The 19,701-nt window shown below is 33.4% G+C and overlaps 1 protein-coding gene across 3 annotated transcripts in view; it reads right to left on the minus strand.

Annotated features, from left to right (window-relative positions):
* The window catches only part of Zmym2 (zinc finger MYM-type containing 2), a 76,516-nt gene that overhangs the window by 31,282 nt on the left and 25,533 nt on the right, over positions 1–19,701 (minus strand). For 2 of the 3 annotated variants that reach the window (XM_071611349.1, XM_071611350.1), the window contains 8 exons: positions 18,412–18,913; positions 18,057–18,150; positions 14,483–14,768; positions 12,768–12,933; positions 11,065–11,277; positions 5,268–5,339; positions 1,148–1,298; positions 587–702 (listed from right to left, as the gene is read on the minus strand). In XM_071611349.1, coding sequence (XP_071467450.1) covers positions 587–702; positions 1,148–1,298; positions 5,268–5,339; positions 11,065–11,277; positions 12,768–12,933; positions 14,483–14,768; positions 18,057–18,150; positions 18,412–18,903 — 1,590 coding nt within the window. In that variant the 5' untranslated portion in view covers positions 18,904–18,913. Of the gene's footprint in view, positions 1–586; positions 703–1,147; positions 1,299–5,267; positions 5,340–11,064; positions 11,278–12,767; positions 12,934–14,482; positions 14,769–18,056; positions 18,914–19,701 lie in introns of all 3 variants that reach the window. The other variant, XM_071611348.1, reaches the window with a different exon arrangement.

Raw genomic sequence — 19,701 nt, forward strand, 5'->3', positions numbered from 1 at the left:
TACTAGTACTACCTAACTAATGCGTGAATCCCCTCTAAACTATGCCTTTCTTTCCAGTGGTCAACAAGGTTAAATCAACACTATCTCCTGAGATTATCCGTATTCCAACTCTGAAGAACTATGTCAGAAAGTACATTATATTTACCAACACAAAATATGGCTCCCTGAAATTGATCCTATATTACATTTCCAAGCTAAATAAACCTACATACTTCACTCATCACAGAACAGAATTCCCCTTCAGATTCACATTTTATTCAAACCATCTAATAGGAAAATACTGTACATGGAGCAATGAGTTCAACTATATTAAAATTTCTTTTCCTTTAAAATGAGTTCAACTATATTAAAATTTATTTTCCTTTCTATTATTGTAACAATTCAAAAGTCAATCACATTCTTGTGGGTGAAAGAAACTGGTAAAGCCAAGTCTTCTATGACTCATTCTAGAATCTTCACCCTCCCATTTGATCCTCAAAAAATCTATATAAAAATTAACAGATAACAAGGATAAAAGAATATTGCACTGATTATTTTCTATGCGTATTTAATTGGGGTTGGGGGTTATGCAAAATAAATAACAAACCTGAAACTTAGCCACACAACTGGAATTGCAAAAGTTATACAGTTTTCCATCAGGCATTGTGGCTTGGTATTGAGGTAAAGAGTTTCGTTTACAAAAATGGCAAATAATTCCCAAACCTAGGAAAGAAAAGGTACATATCTGATTTCTTTATAAAGTAATAAAAGTTTTTTTTAAACTTACAAATGACATTTAAAATCCTAAAAATAGAATCTCCTATAAACTATTTCTTTTATATTTGTGCCTTAAATATTCAAGATTATTTTTTAAAATACTGTCATAAAAAAGACTGGTATTATCTCTCAAACATACACATATACATCAAAATTTTTGTTTTAGATAATTTTTGGATGGAACAACAATTTTAGCTAAGACAGATATGAAGAGTACTTCAATAAACTGGAATGATCAAATAATTACAAGTTTGCAGTAAATGGTATGATAATAATAAATTTAAGTTCAAAAAAGTAGTTTAAAAACAAGTATAAAATCAAAATTATAGAGCAGTTACTTTTTGAGGAAAAAAATTAAAGTTCTTTAACTTTTCAAATACCTGAAACTTACTTTGTGATTTTGCATATTTTGTCTTGTGACTATTCATGCAAGCGGTTGAACAATATGGCTCCATATATCCATTAGGACCTATACACTGAGTCATATCAAAAAACCTGCACTGAGTTCGGCATCCAGTACAAGTTGTCAGTTTTCCATATTTCTAAAATGTAAAACATAAAAAGGTCATTTTTTTAAAACCACATATGAACTAAGAAAAACATAGTCCTATTTCTCATTACATCTTTCATCTCTATAAAACACTTTTGTTAATCTCTTATCAGTTTTAGAAGTCTTCATCTGGATTCAAAGAATTTGCTGCAACAATTGCTATATTAGGTTCAAACCAAGAATGATTGTTAGGTAACTGTTCTTCAAAAATGTTTTCACTAACTTAGTTTAACAGAATCCCTCCATACAGACAAATAAAAACTGAAAATCTAGAAAAAGCAGGGTTTTTCTTTTTAACGCTTCTTTTATTATTTGACAGAAGAAATTAAAGACTTAATAATCAAAAGTACTTCAAAGCAAGAATTTGAAAACTTTTAAATCCTTTTTCCACTGAGCAACTATGGTTCCAAGTTTTGTTTTTTGTTTTTTTTTTTTGGGGGGGAGGGGGTGACGGAACGTAGCTTAAAAAACGATTAAGCAGCCAGGCACACTGGCACATGCCTGTAATCCCAATGGTTTAGGAGGCTGAGACAGGAGGAGGATCCAGAGTTCAAAGCAATTTAGTGATGCCCTAAGAACTTGTCACTAAATAAAAATATAAAAAAGGGCTGGAGATGTGGCTCAGTGGTTAAACGCTTCTGGTTTCAATCTCCAGTGTGCACACACACACAAACACACAAAAGATTATAATCATTTATGTATATGTAAAAACCTCATAGGTCATGGTAACATAAAAAAATTTTAAATGAAAAAGTTTAACATTCAAAATGATTTCTTATTATTAAAGTCAATATAATCAATTAGTAGATTATAACACTAATATTTTTGGCATGGAGAACTGATTGACAGTGAAGTAACTTGAAAGAAATAAGATAGAGTAGGAAAGTAAGACCAAAGAGGATACTTCAAAAATTACCAGGACAGGGGCTGGGATTGTAGCTCAGTGGTAGAGCACTTGCCTAACATGTGTGAGGCACTGTATTCAATCCACAACACCACATAAAAATAAATAAAGGTATTATGTCCATCTACAACTAAAAAATATATATTTACATTTAAAAATTTACCAGGACAAAAGAAATACTGTGAAAATACATACAGTCTTACAAATATACAATTCAGATAAACTGGTATGTCTATATTAAAAAAAAAAAAATTCACAATCACAATTAAAAAAAACTATGGAGCTGGGCATGGTGACACACATCTAGTTTAGCTAGGAAACTGAGGCAGCAGGATTGCAAGTTTGAAGCCAGCCTCACAAACTTAATAAGACCATCTCAAAATAAGAAATAAGAGACCCAGTATCAAAAAAAAAAAAAAGGAAAGAAATGAAACAAAGCAAACATGAAAAGCAAGTTTTTAATCCATTTTGTCCATCGTCCCAGATGTGGAACACCTATAGAAATTGAGCAACAAATACACCACTTATATATATATGTGAAACTCTAAAATAATGTTTTTACAGTTCTAGTCTCTTAAAAAAGTGAATGATTTGATCATTTGAAACTATTTTTAAATTCATTGTGAAAATGCTTAAACATTACTGAAAAAGTTACTTCTAATGTTGAAATGAACAAAATATTATGTACACAGCTCATATAATATAAAAATGTATTCATGAAAGTATTTTCTAAAATGATATTATCATTTTATTTCAAGGAATGCATATATTTAAAATTATCATGGGGCTGGGACTGTGGCTCAGAGGGAAGGCGCTCGCCTTGCATGCATGAGGCACTGGTTCGATCCTCAGCACCACATAAAGATAAAATAAAGATATTGTGTCCACCTCATAACTAAAAAAATAAATATTGAAAAAAATTTAAAAAATAAAATTATCAATGCTCCAAAACAGCTGTTCTATAAATAGGAGACTGGGACAATGTATACTGCACAGTTATGTGTGATGTACTGCACTACTGCCTGACAAACTATGTGTTCCTACTTGTGGTTATTTGTGCTTTCATACATAAATTACCCTCCATAAGAAACTACTGGTCAATTGATGAAGATTTGGGTATATCTTTCATTAAAAATGCAGTGTCAAGGGGCTGGGATTATGGCTCAGCAGTACAGTGATCATCTAGCATGTGCGAGTCCCTGGGTTCGATCCACAGCACCACATAAAAATAAATAAACTACTTCTAAAAAATAAATATTTAAAAACTTTTTTTAAAGAAGATGAAAAGATCATATACTTTTCAACAATAATGAATGGCAAGAGAACACTGAAGATAATGGTCTTAAAATTCATCTTCTAATAAATATGATTTAAAAGTCATGCATGAGGTCTGGAGATATAACTCAGCAATAGAGCATCTTCCTAGTATGTACAAAGCCCTGGGTTCAATCCCCAGTACCAAAAAAAAAAAAAAAGAGTCATGCATGAAAGTAACTATTTTGAAGTATGTCTGACGGTGGATAAAATGATGTCAGATATTCCAAACACAATTCACTCAAACAATTTATAGGAGGTAAGTCCATAAGATTTGGTTATAATTTCTAAACACTGCAGTTATTGGGATATTGCTATAACATTAACTTGTACTGTGAAAAAGTGCTCAAAAAAGACCCAACAATGATCTTTTGCTTGGAAGTAAGGGTGTTCTGCTGGAGGTATAGCTCAGTGATAGAATGCTTACCAAGCATGAGGTTGTGGATTTAGGTCCCCAGAAGCCACCAAAAACAAACAAACAAAAAGCCCACACAAGCAACTTCCATCAATATAAAGAGAAGAATAATTTTCTTAGCATGCATAAATAGAACACGTATGAGAAGATAGTTGCTTACATGGCAGTAATGTCCTTACACACTTAAATATCACCTAGAGAAGACCTAAGTTTTACTTTCCAAAATGGAAATTAACTCATTCTTCAATCTCTAAGCCTCAAAAAGAAACTTATTAACAGCAAAGAAATAGTAACAAAGAACAAATAAGAATGGCTATATAGACTGGGGTTGTAGCTCAGTGGCAGAGCACTTGCCTAGCATGTGAGGCACTGGGTTCAATCACATAAAAATAAATAAATTTTTTTTTTTTTCTTTAAAACAATCTAGTGTTAAAAAAGAAAAAATGGCTACAAAGATATCTAATTAAGATTCTATCAACAATACAAGGACATTAGAGAAAAATGCTTTGGTTTACTTCCTGAAGTCTATTTGATGACTTAAATATTTATGTTAGGCAAAGAACAAAAGAAAACAGATGGATACAATAATGGAAGAAATTTATTTAAACCTGAAACCACTGTACAAACTAAAAATACTAAAAATTAAAAAACCAGGACACTTAAAAATATGTTAAAGATTATATTGAGAAAACTAAACCAGCTCCCCCTAGACAGATATGCATGTGAGGCTTCCACATATCAGCACCTATGAAGAATCCTTTAACCAATACAAATGAAGCCCAACTATCAAATCTTGGCTTTGATGACTTTTTTTTTTTTTAGCAAAGTAGACAGTCATCACTGGATTTGTGATCCTGACACTGATTTTATTAGCAGAATTATTAATAATAGCTTTAAGACATCAAGTATACAAGGAACTAAGCAACTGTTCCATGTTGACAAATAGTACTTCTTATTCTCTTCAGAATAACACATAAAATGGATAAACTCAGAAAGATAAAATTGTTAGTATTAAGATTTCAACTCTTGTCACATTTTTTCCAACACTTGTCACTAGTTACCACTGTTCCAAAGACAAAAGGATCCTTAATGAGAGAACACTGGCACAAAAGGATATAAACTTTCATGCCATGTTTTCTTGGCTTCAATGTGAACAATCAAAGTAATCTATGTCTTGCAGACAACAGAAACATTCACTATTTGATATAGCTCAAGTTCATAAATTTTAATATACTTCAAATGGCACATGATTTTTTTCATACATATTAAAGATATTAGCAGTGCTTGAAAATATGCTTAACGTGAGCCTTAAACCCCCATCTGCTTACCTCAGGCTGCATTAAGAAAGAATCCTGCATGTGATCACGAACCTCCTTCAGGAAGCTTGGATGGCTACCTACCTAAAAAAAAGATTTTAAAAGGCTTTACAAATACATATAAAGACTGCTAGACTAGATGGTAAATGAGAAATTTATAAAAGTTTCTTCTCAATTGTGACTTATAATCTCATTCCAACTCTAAAAAATGTGTATCGGTCTTATTCAAAGTGGCTATCCAACTTACAAGAATTATCAAATAATTTAATTCCTAGAAAAACTGATAATAAGAATATAATAATGGAGTAAGAAATTAAATATAAACACTTGAATTTGACACCTCTAATTGAGAAATATTTCTCTTAGATGGCTTAAGTGTATTCCAAGATCTTTTTAAAACATGCTAACTTATAATGAAATCTCAGTTTTCTAAAGTAAGTAACCTGGAGATTACAATTTTCATCATTTGCAAAATGGGTTGTTTGGGAAAACCTCTTTAAAACACATATGACAACTTCTAATACATAATGCAAATTTAAATCCTTATTCTTACAGAAAATAAGGAAGAATGCAGGTTCCCTGCTTTCCATGAAAGCTAAAACACTATGGTAGAAGAGGGAAACTATTAAAAGCAAGTCATAAGTCATACAGTTTCCATTTCCAGGTTCTACATTACTAATTAAATATATCAGAATATTCCAGAAACCAACTGAACAATGAAGACATAAATAAACAACAAAGGCAGGAAAATTAAATGCTGGAGACAAAGGTCAAAGATGGAAAATAAGAAAAGATTATCATGTAATTTTAGTTTCCAGGCTGTAGGAAAAGAAAATTCACTGGTGCTTCTCATGGAGTGGTCTCCCAACCTGTCAAATTGGGTTCCTTTATAAGTAAAAATGTATGCAGATTCCTATTTATTTATGAATTATGAACATATAACATATGATGATAAAATATATGCAAACAATATTCTAAAGAATAAAAGATGGAATTCTATTTTTAAATAATTTTTATTTTAATTAATGATGGGGATAGGGGTTATAGTTAGGTAGTAGAGCATATACTTAGCATGCACAAGGCCCAGGGATCAACTTCCAGCACCAAAATGATGATGATGATGATGATGATGATGAAGAAGAGGAAGATAGTATAGAATTTTTCTGTATCTACTAGAATAATTTGGTAATCATTGGAAGCCAGAACTCCCACACCCACTTAAAAATAATAAGAAGCTACCCAATCTTCTATGCTGGAACTTTGTCAACAAAAGGTTTAAATAAAGATACAGACCCCCCCCCCAAAAAAGAAAACCCAAAATGTTCCAAGTTTTAATCAAAACTCACTTATACCCAAAACTAGAAAACCACAATTTAAATTTAAAAATACAATAGACACCAACACCAAAAGTACACTGATTTTAGAATTACGTAACAAAGATTTTAAAGCAATCATCATAAAATCTATCAATAACCAAAACACACACACTTGAAAACAAATAAAATAACAGAAAATGTCAGCAAATAGAGAATATAAAGAAGAACAGTTAACAAACAGTGAACTGGAAAACAGAATAAAAGAAATAATCCCATTTGAACAACAGAGGGGAAAAAACTGGGTAGGGGAGGAAGAGGTGGGGGGAGAGGAAAACAGGAGGGGCAAGAAAAGGAGGAAAGGACTAGAAAAGTCTACAAAAGAAAATATCTCAAACTAGGCAAAAGACATAAATACACAGATAGAAGAAGCCAAGCAAACTAGAAGTGATAAACACAAAGAATACCAAGATATATCATAAATTGCCGAAAACCAAAGACAAAGAGAACGTTTTGAAACCAGCAAAAGAAATAACACACCTATAGAAAAAATATAATTGGAATGGCACCCTAGAGAAATGGAAAACATGGACAATAGCCATGTTACTAAAACATCTGTCATTAAAATGGTATATGAAGGTTGGGGATAAAGCTCAGTGTGGTAGAGGGCTTGCTACCTAGCGTGCAAGAGGCCCTGGATTTGATCCCAAGCACTGCAAAGAAAAAAAGGAAAAAAGCAAAAACACCACACAATAGTGTGGAAAGAGAACATGAATTTAGAATCGAAGCAATAGAAAAAGTTGAGAAATATTTACATAGAAATATGATGTAATATACAACCAAAGTAGCATCTCAAATCCCTGGGCAAAAGGTTAAGTAATTTTTACTTAATTATGTTCAATCAAGGAGAGACATTTTGAAGCAGTTAAAATTACCCATAACTCAACTATATTCCATAATGAATTTCAAATGTGTTCAAGATTCAAATATTAAAAATGAAGATTCCATACAATATCAAGAAAGAACCTCACTACACATTAATGCCATTTACTTTAAGTTTATAAATAAGTCAACCTATGATGTCAGAAGTCAAAGACAGTGGGCCCACTACTTTTGAAAAGAGAAAAGGGGATAATAAAGAAAGAGTTGAAAGGGTTAAAACTAAATATTCTGTCTTCTTGAAATAAAACATGAAAAGCACAGGTCTGATTTTTATAACACTATGATACAAGGATTAATATATTCCCCAACTTTACATGTGATGAAAAAAGACACAGGGAGGTTAAGTAATTTCCATAGACCACACACTTGTCAACAAGCGGGACCATAATTTTAACCTAGGCCAAGTAACTTTAAAGTCAGCACACTTAACAAACTTTCCAGGTGTCAGAAGTTAAATGCAACATTATCAACAACATTAAACAGTATGGTTAACCTTGGGGATTATAGTTTGATCCTTTCCCCTATTATATGGTCTTCCTTATGTACAAGAATTGGAAGAACACCACTGTAGGAAAGTTAATGGTATGAAGGCAGTAACTATGTCTGCTTCCTATCTCAGAATATTACACCGAGCATCCAGTGCAGCATCTGGAACACAGTGACTGGTGAATAGTATCACAGACAAATTTACTTTTTACATTATACATTCAATATAATGGAAAAAAATTAAAGAGATCAAATAGCAAAAGATACAAACAGTTCACAATAAAGATAGCTCTGAAATAAAAAAAAAAAACTGCTATCGTTCCTAGTAAATGTAAATTAAAATTACACTGAAGATACCATTTTCAATCAGAATAAAATGTTAATATTCCCTGTTGGTGAGTTTATGAAAAACATATTGCAGGGCTGGGGGCTGTGGCTCAGTGGTAGAGTGCTTGCCTAGGACACATGAGGCACTGGGTTCGATTCCCAGCACCACATCAAAAATAAATAAATGAATAAAGGTGTTGTGTCCATCTACAACTAAAAATATTTAAAAAAAAATTGTGATTGTGTGTGTGTGTATGGGTGTGTGTGTGTGTGACATATATATATATATATATATATATATATATACACACACACACACACACACACACACACTAATGTGTATACACATACATACACATATTTCCATACAATAGATGGGAAAAATATCCCATATGTTACTGAAAAGAAAGCAAACTGATAGACTCCGACAGAGGGGTTAAAATATCTAAAAAACTTGGGCTGGGGTTGTGGCTAAGTGGTTGAGCAGTTGTCTAGCATGTGTGAGGTACTTGGTTCAATTATTAGCACCAAAAATAAATATTTTTTTTTAAAAAGGCCCATCAACAACTAAAAATTTATATATATAAAACAAACTGACATTTACCAATCAGTCTTTCTTCTAAGAATCTACCTTCAATTCATACATTTTCAAATGCAAAGAAAAGTAGATACCATGTTATCCATCATCCACTATTTGTAACAGGAAAAGACTGAACATAACTCAAATACCATCAACAACAAACTGAACAAACAACCAGGTATTATCTTACATATGATCAATCAAAGCTCTTAGGGGTGAAGAAAAACGTATTTACTTAATTTTAAAAAATAAGAAACATAACATTAAAATTAAAAATATTTAGAAAAGAAGCACAGGAACCACAATTTGCTGTAAAAACACTCCCACTATGGCCACCTAAGGCTACCAACATGGAATTGGAAAGAGATATACACAGAAGCACACAGTTCTATATAATATTTCCATTATACAAATATATTGAATAGTACAAAACCTTAAAAGCACAGATAATACTAAAATGGAATAAAATTAGAAGAAAATGTAAGTTGACTATTTTTAGTATTACTAAGGACTGAAATATGTGTGGTCCCCTTCATACCCACATAATTCCTATCTTAAAACCCAAAAATCCAATTTCTTAGAGACAGGATCTTTAGGAAGGTAATTAAAGTTAAACAAGGTCATAAGGATGGGCCCTAATTCAATAGGACTGGTATCCATTCAAGAAAAGTCACCAGAAGGCTCTCTCTCTCTGTCTCCATTCATATACAGAGGAAAAACCATACAAGGACAGAGCAAACAGGAAGGCTGTCTCCAAATAAGGAAGAGGCCTCAAACTGATGAAAAAAGCAATTATGATATCATCTCTTTTTTTTAAACATTTTTTAGTCATATATGGACACAATATCTTTATTTTGTTTGTTTTTATGTGGAGCTAAGGATTGAACCCAGTGCCTCACGTGTACGAGGCAGGAGTTCTGCCACTGAGTCACAACCCCAGCCCATATGATACCATTTTGATAACGTCTTTCAGCCTCCAGAACTGTGAGAATATAAAATACTATAAACTCACTCCATCTGGGGTATTTTGTCATGGCACCCCTAACACTAATACAAATAATTATCTATTAAGTTTCTATAATTTTTAATAATGGACTCAAAAAATTCCTATAAATAACCATGCTGCTATAAAAAAGAATGAGGAAGAACTACCTATGTTATTGATAGTAATTGATTTCCAAGATACACTATGAAGTGAAAAACGGAAGCCGAGAATATACATATACTAAGTTATCTTTTCTACAATAGAAATATTCTAACAATGAATTATGTATTTCCTTAATTTTTTTAAAAAAAGTAAGAAACATAACATTAAAATTAAAAATATTTAGAAAAGAAGCACAGGAACCAAGAGGAGAAAATAAAATTGAAATCTAAATTTCTCTGGAGTATATCTTTTTATGTACATTTTACTTTTAACCCCCCCCACACACACACATACATATACACACACAAATTCAAAAATAAACTAAAGACTTTAATATTCAAGTAAAAACAAGATAATCATTCCTACAATAAGCTTTAACAATTTCAAAATTCATACTTCTAACCTCTTTCCAACTCCACAAAAGAAATTCAAAAGAGAAACCCGGCATGATAGTACACCCTGTAATTATAGGTTCTCAGAAGGCTGAAGCAGGAGTATACCAAGTTCCAGGCCAGCCTGGGCAATATGTTGAGACCCTGTGTCAAAATAAAAACTAACATAGCTGGGGCTGTAGCACAGTACTACCCTGGGTTCAATCACCAGTACTGCAAAAAATTTAAAAAGAGTAATCATACTGCTGACTGGAGTTGTAGCTCAATGGTAGAGGGCTTGCCTGCATGTTTGAGGCACTGGTTCAACTCTCAGCACCACACACACATAGATAGATAGATAGATAGATAGACAGACAGATAAAAGTCTACTGACAGCCAAAAAAACCTTTTTTTTAAAGAAGAGTAATCATACTAACATTTACCATTATAAATAAAATCATAAGTTTATTTATAATAATCTATTTGTATTTTTGGCATCAATTTGAGGCAGACTGTCATCATGATGACACAATAGTGGAATTAAGTGAGATTCCAAGATATATCTGGTTAACAAATGTAACGACACTATAGCACTTTCAATACATTACAATGAATACCCAATTTTTAATAGTATATGAATTACCTGTTTGTATTCACTGACACAACTTTGACAGCAAAATCTTTTCTGCTGACCATCAATCACCAGAACATTATTTCCAGCACCTTTACTGGGCAAATATTCTCCACACTGTTCACAGCAATTCATTATTAGACCATTGGCCATTCTGTATCTATTAAAGCAGTGGTCACTGCACAGTTTATGAGTCATATTTTTAAAGCTAACTTCATGGCGAATCTGAAAGAAAAATAATAAACAGAATTTTAAAAAACAAACTCGTAAACCTTGGTCATGTTCCTGGAGCAATGTTTGTCAGGTTCCTACCCTGAAAATTTAATTTGCACCCCCCAACTCCCAATTCTCCATGGTACTCTTTAGAAGGGATTCACTATGCTCAGGCCACAATTAAGTGCCAATAAAATGATGACTGTAGTGCAGCAAATTAGTATGTCCCTTATCTTACATTATCATCCATTTTGTTTGTGTTTGTGTGGCAAGAGCAACTAAAATGTATTAATTTAGCAGGAATTACAAATACAGTACAGTTTTGTTGCCTATAGTCCTCATGTTGAATGTTTTTAGCAGACTGAGGTCTCTGAAAACTGTGAATGCCAAATAAAAATTTCTTCTTCCTCAAAAAAAAAAAAAAAAAACTCGTAGGCAGGCACAGTGGCACATGCCTGTAATCCCAGGGACACAGGAGGCCTGAAACGGGAAGATCAAAAGTTCAAAGCCAGCCTCAGCCTTGGTGAGGCACTAAGCAACTCAGTGAGACTCTGTCTCTAAATAAAATACAAAATAGGGCTGAGGATGTGGCTCAGTGGTGGAATGCCTCTGAGTTCAATCCCTAGTACCCTTCCCTGCCCCAAAAAAGCATACTCGTGTTCAAGTAACTAAATAATAAGATGATCCAACAGAAAAAAAAGATGACCCAATAAGGCTTGTTTGGGGAAAAGGAAAAATAAAATGCATTTCTTTAAAACTATTTTTACATGCCCAAGAACACATATATAGCACTGAAGAAGAGAAATCCCACCAGTAACATCACTATAAACTTTTCTAGACCTATATTAAAATAACAGAAAATAACCAAGATTGGATAGTGTTGATACTAACAAACATACTAGGAAATTTCAAGTGACTCCAAAAGAATTGCTCTAAAAAAGGGAGGAGAGAGAGAACCAATTATTATGAATAATTCAAATGAGAAATGTATCCACAGTTTTCTTTTTATTTAGTATCATAATTAACAATATTAATTTACAAAAAAATATTTCCTTCCAGTTGGGGAAGAGGGCACATACTTTAATCCCAGTTATTTAGGAGTCTGAGTTGGAGGATTCCCTGAGCTCAAGCTCAAGACCAGCGTGGGCAATAGTGAGACCAGTATCAAAACACAGAAAATATTCTTCCATTTTTACTTCCCAGCAAAAGTATTTACTGTCTTTCCTGTATAGTCAGACAATTTGTTTAACTAAACATGTTACTAGACCAAAACAAAATAATCAACCACAATACTTATTTTTGTCTGTGACTGCTCCCAACCTCAGGAAAAAAAATAGGCAAGTAACATAATTTTTCCAAAGTCAGCACCTTATTGAAGAATGGGATTCTTAGATAATATACTCAATCTCAAGGAAATATACAGTTGATTTTTTAAAAGCTATATAATAGCTACTGGAGTTTAAAATAGTCCCAGCTAAAGTATAAAGTATAAAAATACAAACCTCTGTTAGTTTACCACAGATTGTACATCTTGATTTATTTAGAGTTCCTTTAGTAGGATTCTGTTTGTCTTCATAAAGAGACAAACAAGATGTACTACAGAATTCCTGGAAGGACTCACTTGAATCTACTTGAGCAACAATGGTTCCTTTCATCGTAGTTATATCTCTGAAAAATAAAAGGTACAACTTAAAGTCAAATTCCATTAGAAAACTGATGTTTTCATTTCCATAGATTGAATCACAGAAATCAAACAACTTTTGTATCCAGGAAGTCACTTTTACTACTTATAAATTATTGGCAATAAAATTTGAAAAGTGAAAACATCTTATACTATTAAATTCTTGCTACTGTGCAATTTTCTCCAAATTTAGTAGCAAGGCATTTAGATATTGGAAATAATAAAAGTGGCTATTAATTACATGGAATTAATGTCAAGGACTAATTTATTGAGACTTAAGTTTATATATACTTATTGAATTATCCTCCCTCGGGTAAGTAGAAAACATGAGACAGGAATATGACATATATTCAAGAGAAGTAACTGCAATCTTTTTTGCTTAAAGGCACAACCCCATTCTCCAAATAATGTTATCCACCATTCTACATAGCTCTCCCACTGCAATTAGAAATATTAGGAAATAACATTATCGATGAACCTTCCTTTAAAAGGAGGAAAATCTGAATTCCAAAACCCTCCACTGTAGTATTTAAACCTACTACTATGAAGAAATATAAAAACTATAAATTAATTGTTTCCATATTTGAAGTTATTAAACATGTGCTGAGCACTGAACCCTTTTCCAGAGTTCCAAGATCTAAAAATAGTGTCACAGTCTTAGGCTGCACTAAGAAATGTCAATGTGGCTTTACCTTGTATATAATATACCATATTACAGTTATCTTTAATTAGTAAAGCTAGTTTAAAAAGGGAGGAGAGGATCCTGTCTTTCCTAGGCTAACAAAAATCTAGTACCTGAATCCAAAAACTATGATGATTAATGTGTTCAAAAGAAACACATATAAAACCCAAAGGTTTATAGATTTTTATTAATCTCAATCTAAATATACTATAAAATTTGACCCATTTTAATACAGAACTATTCACACGTTTAGCTTATTTTGGGGGGGGCGGGGGGAGCGGGGTACTGGGGATTAAATCCAGAGGTACTTTACCAATAAGCCATATCCCTAGCCCTTTTGTTTTTTGAGACAGGATTTCATTAAATTGCTTAGGGCCTCACTAAGTTGCTACGATTGGACTTGAAATTTTGATCATCCTGCCTCAGCTTCACTGGGATTATAGACATGCACCACTGCACAACAGCTTGCTTAACATTTTTATCTGCCAAAAGGAGCTAAATTCTTATAATTAATAATGTATTCAGTGGCAGAGTACTTACTTAGCCTGTGTGAGGCCCTAGGTTTGATCCCCAGTACCACAAAACCAAACACACAAAAATTTCAAAATAATGTAAATAACCATGTATGTTTACAAATTCCAGGAGTCCAAGTAATAAACTGTATTTATAAGCCACCTGGGCTTGATGGAGAAATTTCCAAAGCTGTTACAAATCTGAGCTTGATTTAAGATTCAAAGTAGCTTACCAATTCTTAAAACATAGCAATTCACCTTCAAGACTCACTGAAAATTTTCTTAAAATTTTACACCATCAATATTCAACCACATGGAATTGTGCTGAGAGATAAACCTTACTTTTTACACATAACACAGAGTTTCTTTGGAGCAGGCTTGTGGGAGAAGGAAGAAAGGCAGGTAGTAGAACAAAAGAGATGAGCTGATCCTTTTCGTTGATAAGCTGTCTGTCCCTTCTGTAAAGGTTTTTTGCAGTTTGCACAAGTAACTTTAACTGGTTTAGTGGGTTGCTGCTGGGCAGAAGGCTGAAAAATCTGTTTAGGAAGTGAGGCCACTGGTGATAAAGAATCCACCCCTGGTTGTTTCTGATTACGGGGAAATGATGCTGACTGGGAGATCCAAGAATCTGAAAAACAAAATGCACAAGGATGATTAATAAAATAGGTGTTTATACATATTGAAATTTACATCAGAAAAATAGTTTTGACTTCCTATTGTATACAAGTTTAAATGTTAATGAAGCAACCATCAAGTCTGACTCTTATGAACAATGCTTAGTATTCTTGAAAACTGCTAGTAATTTTAAGTGTTTCAACAACAACAAAGTATGTTAGGTAACATGTTCTTTAATTAGTTCAACTTCACCACTCCACAATGTACACATATTTCAAAACATGATGTAAATGCTAAAAAATATAATAATTTTTGTCATTTACAAAAGACTAGTTCATATTCCAGCTCCATTACTTGTAAAATTGTGATGCTAGTTAAATTATGTGTCTCACTCTTCTCTAAAATGGAAATGGTACCAACCTCATACAAATGGTAAATAGTAAAAGAGATAATACATGAAATAAAGCATAATGACCAGCATAGAGGAAGCACTAAAACAAATATTCATTAGTTATTAGGAAGGAAGTATTCATGTATTTGTGGAATGTTACTTTATATAATGAAATTTTAATCAAACAGGACCTTTAACAAATGAAACACAGGTCTGACAAGGCTTATATAATTATTTTCAAACATTTCTTTTGAGATGGGGGCAGGCTTTGACTTGATCGCCTGGCCCCAAGCAATCCACCTCAGCCTTCCAAGTGCTGGGATTACAACTATGCACCAACACACCCAGTTTCCAAACATCTTTATAAGAACAGTTTTGCCACACATTTAGTTTCATGACCTCTAAATATACCACAAAATCTCAGAAGTTAGAGGATTAACACAGAAATTTTGGAGTTAAGCTTATGTATAATGACCAATCCAATAACAAATTACAACTACAAAGGTTCAACAGAGAACTGAGTTATGTGCAACTAATAATACTAGATGAATGAATTAGTCAATTCATTAAAAATCATTCAATTTTCTCTTTCGTGCTAACCTTCTTTAGTACTCCGAAGGAAGTCTCCAGCTTGCCACACTAGGTCCTGTTCCAAATCCCTGTCATAACACAACCAATACTATAACCTATCTTCAGTTCGAAAATGTTAAGCTATCAATTCTAATTGCTACTATTTTGATCTCTCAAATTCTTCCCTTCTCATTCTTTCTGAATTTTGAACTTCCATACATACATACAAGCTGTACTTTCATAAGAAATACAAACATAAAAAGAGCTTGAAGACACTCCAACCCATTCCATCAACCTAATAGTTTCAAGCGACTACACATTGCCATTCAGATTTTAAGTCTACAACAACCCTCCAAAAAAAAAAAAAAAACCACTTTTATTCAGAGTAAACAAGTACATTCTGGAATCCCAAGACTATCTTGCTACAATCAAGGTAACTGACTAATTTTAACAAACAGGCAAAAGTACTAATCAACAGAAGAAAAACAAGCAATAAAAGAACGGGGAATTCCATGTTTACAGAGAAATCAAGGCCTTCAATCAAAAATTATGCTTTAGTGCATGCTGGAATTTTGCACGCTTATCTTTTAATACATACCTTAAAAAGTTTACTTAAACTTAAGGGTATCTACTCCCTTGATTTTGGAAAAAATGGCATTTTCGGTTTTTTCAGTTTAGCTGTAAGCCCTGTATAAATAATAAAATGGCTTCCTTTATCTACATTTTAGCCTTTACATCTCCCCTACTTTCACATTTTCACCTCCTCCAGCAATAAAAAACAATTTTTAAAAAAGAAGGAACATAATCTTTGTCTAACCCCTCCATTCCACACAGAGACAAAAGGGAATAGCAGATAAATTTGTCCAAGTCACAATTTGTCCAAGAATCAGTACAAATAGCAAAGATTTTATAACTCTTAATTTATTATTCTCTATTAGGAATAAAAACAGCCTATAAATGCAAGAGCAAGAAATATATTTGTATACATTTTTCTCATGAGTATTTCCTTATATAAGAGTTTGAGCAATGCTGGGCACAGTGGCGCACACCTGTAATCCCAGAGGCTCAGGAGGCTGAGGTTCAAAGTCACCTCAGCAACTTAGTGAGGCTCTAAGCAACTTATTGAGACCCTATCTCTAAATAAAAAATAAAAAGGGCTAGGGATGTGGTCAATAGTAAAGCATCCCTGGGTTCAATCCCTGGTACCAAGGGAGAAAGAAAAAATGAGTTTGAGTAAATAGGAACACAATTCTATTTTTCTTTTAAACATAATTTTAGTTGTAGATGGACACAATACCTTTATTTTATTTATTTGTTTATGTATTTATTTATTTAGTGGTGCTGAGGATAGAACCCAGTGCCTCACACGTGCCAGGCAAGTACTCTATGTCTGAGCCACAACCCCAACCCATGAATACAATCCTTATGATGATATTGGTCCCTTTTACCCAACAATATTCCTAAAGAAAGAAATATCCCAAGATACATGTATAAGAATATTCTTGCTGGGCATGGTTGCACACACCTGTAACTACTGGGAGGCTGAGGCAGTTGGATCACAAGTTCAAAGCCAGTCTCAGCAACTTAGCAAGGCCCTAAGCAACTTAACAAGACCCTGCCTTTAAATAAAATAAAAAAGGGCTGGAGATGTGGCTCAGTGGTAAAACACCCCTAAGTTCAATTTCTGGTATCAACAACAAAAAAATCTGCCAGCCTTCAAAAATGAAAATAATTAGCAAAATGCTAATTAAAGTTAAAATTAGGCAGTCAAAAATAAATATAAGGACTAATCAAGTTGTATAAATATGTGCAATCAATAGCCCCTAACAATGGTTTAAAAAAATTAATGAGGAGGAGGATATGTGTTTGACTTTCTCCAAAAGTTAAGACAGGAAATAAAACTTTAGCCAAATCTTTAAAAAACATGAATAATAAAAACACAGAGAAAATAGAACCAAATCTAAATGCAACTTATCACACAATTGTTCTTTAAGGGTGTTATTAATCCTTCTGTTGCCTAATTTTACATATTAAGTCATTAGTAAAAATTATTAGCAAATAATACATAACAAAGTTTCTAGCAAATAATACATAAGATGCCAAAGGCAAAGGGTATTATAATCTTTTAAGCATAAATCACTGATTAATTTTCTAATCTGCAAAAAAATACTTGACATGGTTTTACAACTCTTATAAGTTAAAATTTCAAACTTAAAAGAACAGAATTAACATATTTTACATGAAGAATCTAAACAAGGTAGTACCAATTACAATAATAAAAAAAAATTAGACAAAAATTTGAATTCATTTACATGAGGTAGAATATCACTCACTGCTTACCAGGATTATGATGAGTTGCAGATTCTCCATTCTGAAATACATCTCCTGCCACATTCATTCTACCAGGATTAAAAGGTCCTACTCCAGTCTTGGTCTGTGAAGTTAAAGATGGGGTGTATGTTTGTATATTAACACCAAAATTACTTGTCTGCAGTCCGTTAGAGACATCTCCCAAGTTGGTATTCTGCAGTGATGTTACATGTGTAATCATTAAGTTCATATCTCTCCCGTCAGTATTTTCTAATTGGCCATCATTCACAGAGCTTACACCTGTTTCTAAGGTGGTAACATTAGCAATCTGAATTTCAGAGTCAGGTTCTGTGGTGATACCACTATTACCCATTCCTGAATTTACCTTACTTCTTGAAAAACTGGAAGTAGAGAAATCCACATCATTGGTTCTATTTTTAGTCTCAGAAGGTCTCCGTTCTATAAAATTGGAGGAATTTTTTTCTTGCCCTTGATTTGTTTCCATGTCCTCTTCGTCATCGATGACAATTGTCTCACTTACACTTCCCTTCTGAGAAGCCAACTCTTTTGAGGAAGAAATAATTTTGGAATCATTTCCTTGTAATTCTTCATTTTTTGATGAAGTAAATGTTATGTTTCTTTGATCAGTTACCACTGGTGCAGAAGGTGGGGGAGGTTGTACAGGTTCAATAAAAACAACATCATCGTCGTCTTCCACTGATGAGTTTTGAAATTTATTAGATCTAGACACTAAAGGATTGGGTGGACCACTAAATGAATTTCCTACATTTGTGAGACCAGTTGCCATGGCCGTACTTCCCAATAAAACAGGAGTCTGCTCAGTCAGTTCTAATGCTCCCACTGAACTTGTGTCCATGCCAAAGAACCTGTTGGAAAAATAATAAAAACATCAGACTGTGACCTTAGTTATTAAACTAAAACCAATTTTTTGGTGGGGGGCAGAGGAATTACTGAGGTGAACCCAGGGGTACTTTAACAATGAGCTACATCCCTCTTTTTGGGGTAGGGTACCAAGGATTGAATACAGGGGGCATTTAACCACTGAGCCACATTCCCAGCCCTTTTTTAGATTTAATTTTGAAACAGAGTCTCACTAAATTGCTGAGGCTCTCCCTATTGGGATTACAGGAGAGTGTCACCATGCCCAGCAGGAAATCTTTTTTTTTTTTTTTCTTTGTTTTGGTGGGAAGGAAGTACTGGGGATTGAACTTGAAAGCACTTCCACCACTGAAACACATCCTCAGCCCTATTTTGTATTTTAGAGACAGGGTCTCACTGGATTGCTTAGAGCATCACTTTTGCTCAGTCTAGCTTTGAACTCCCAATCCTCCTGCCTGAGCTTCCTGAGCTGCCTGGGATTACAGGAGTGCCCACCACACCTGGCTCTAAAACCATTTTTTAAAGGTACTTGCCCTCCCCCCACCCCCCGCCAGCCTCAGTTTGGGGACTGAACCCAAGAGGACTCTATTACTATATCCAGCCCTTTTTAAATTTGGGGACAAGGTCTCACTAAATTGACAAGGCTGGCCTTGAATATTTGATCCTTTGCCTCAGCCTACCAAGTAGTTGGGATTATAGGCATGCACCACCAAACCTGATTTATCTTCTTTTTTTTTTTAAACAATACTTTTATTTATTTATCTTTATGTGGTGC

The sequence above is a fragment of the Marmota flaviventris genome, chromosome 4 (genome assembly GCF_047511675.1).
Source record: "Marmota flaviventris isolate mMarFla1 chromosome 4, mMarFla1.hap1, whole genome shotgun sequence".
Taxonomy (NCBI): Eukaryota; Metazoa; Chordata; class Mammalia; order Rodentia; family Sciuridae; genus Marmota; species Marmota flaviventris.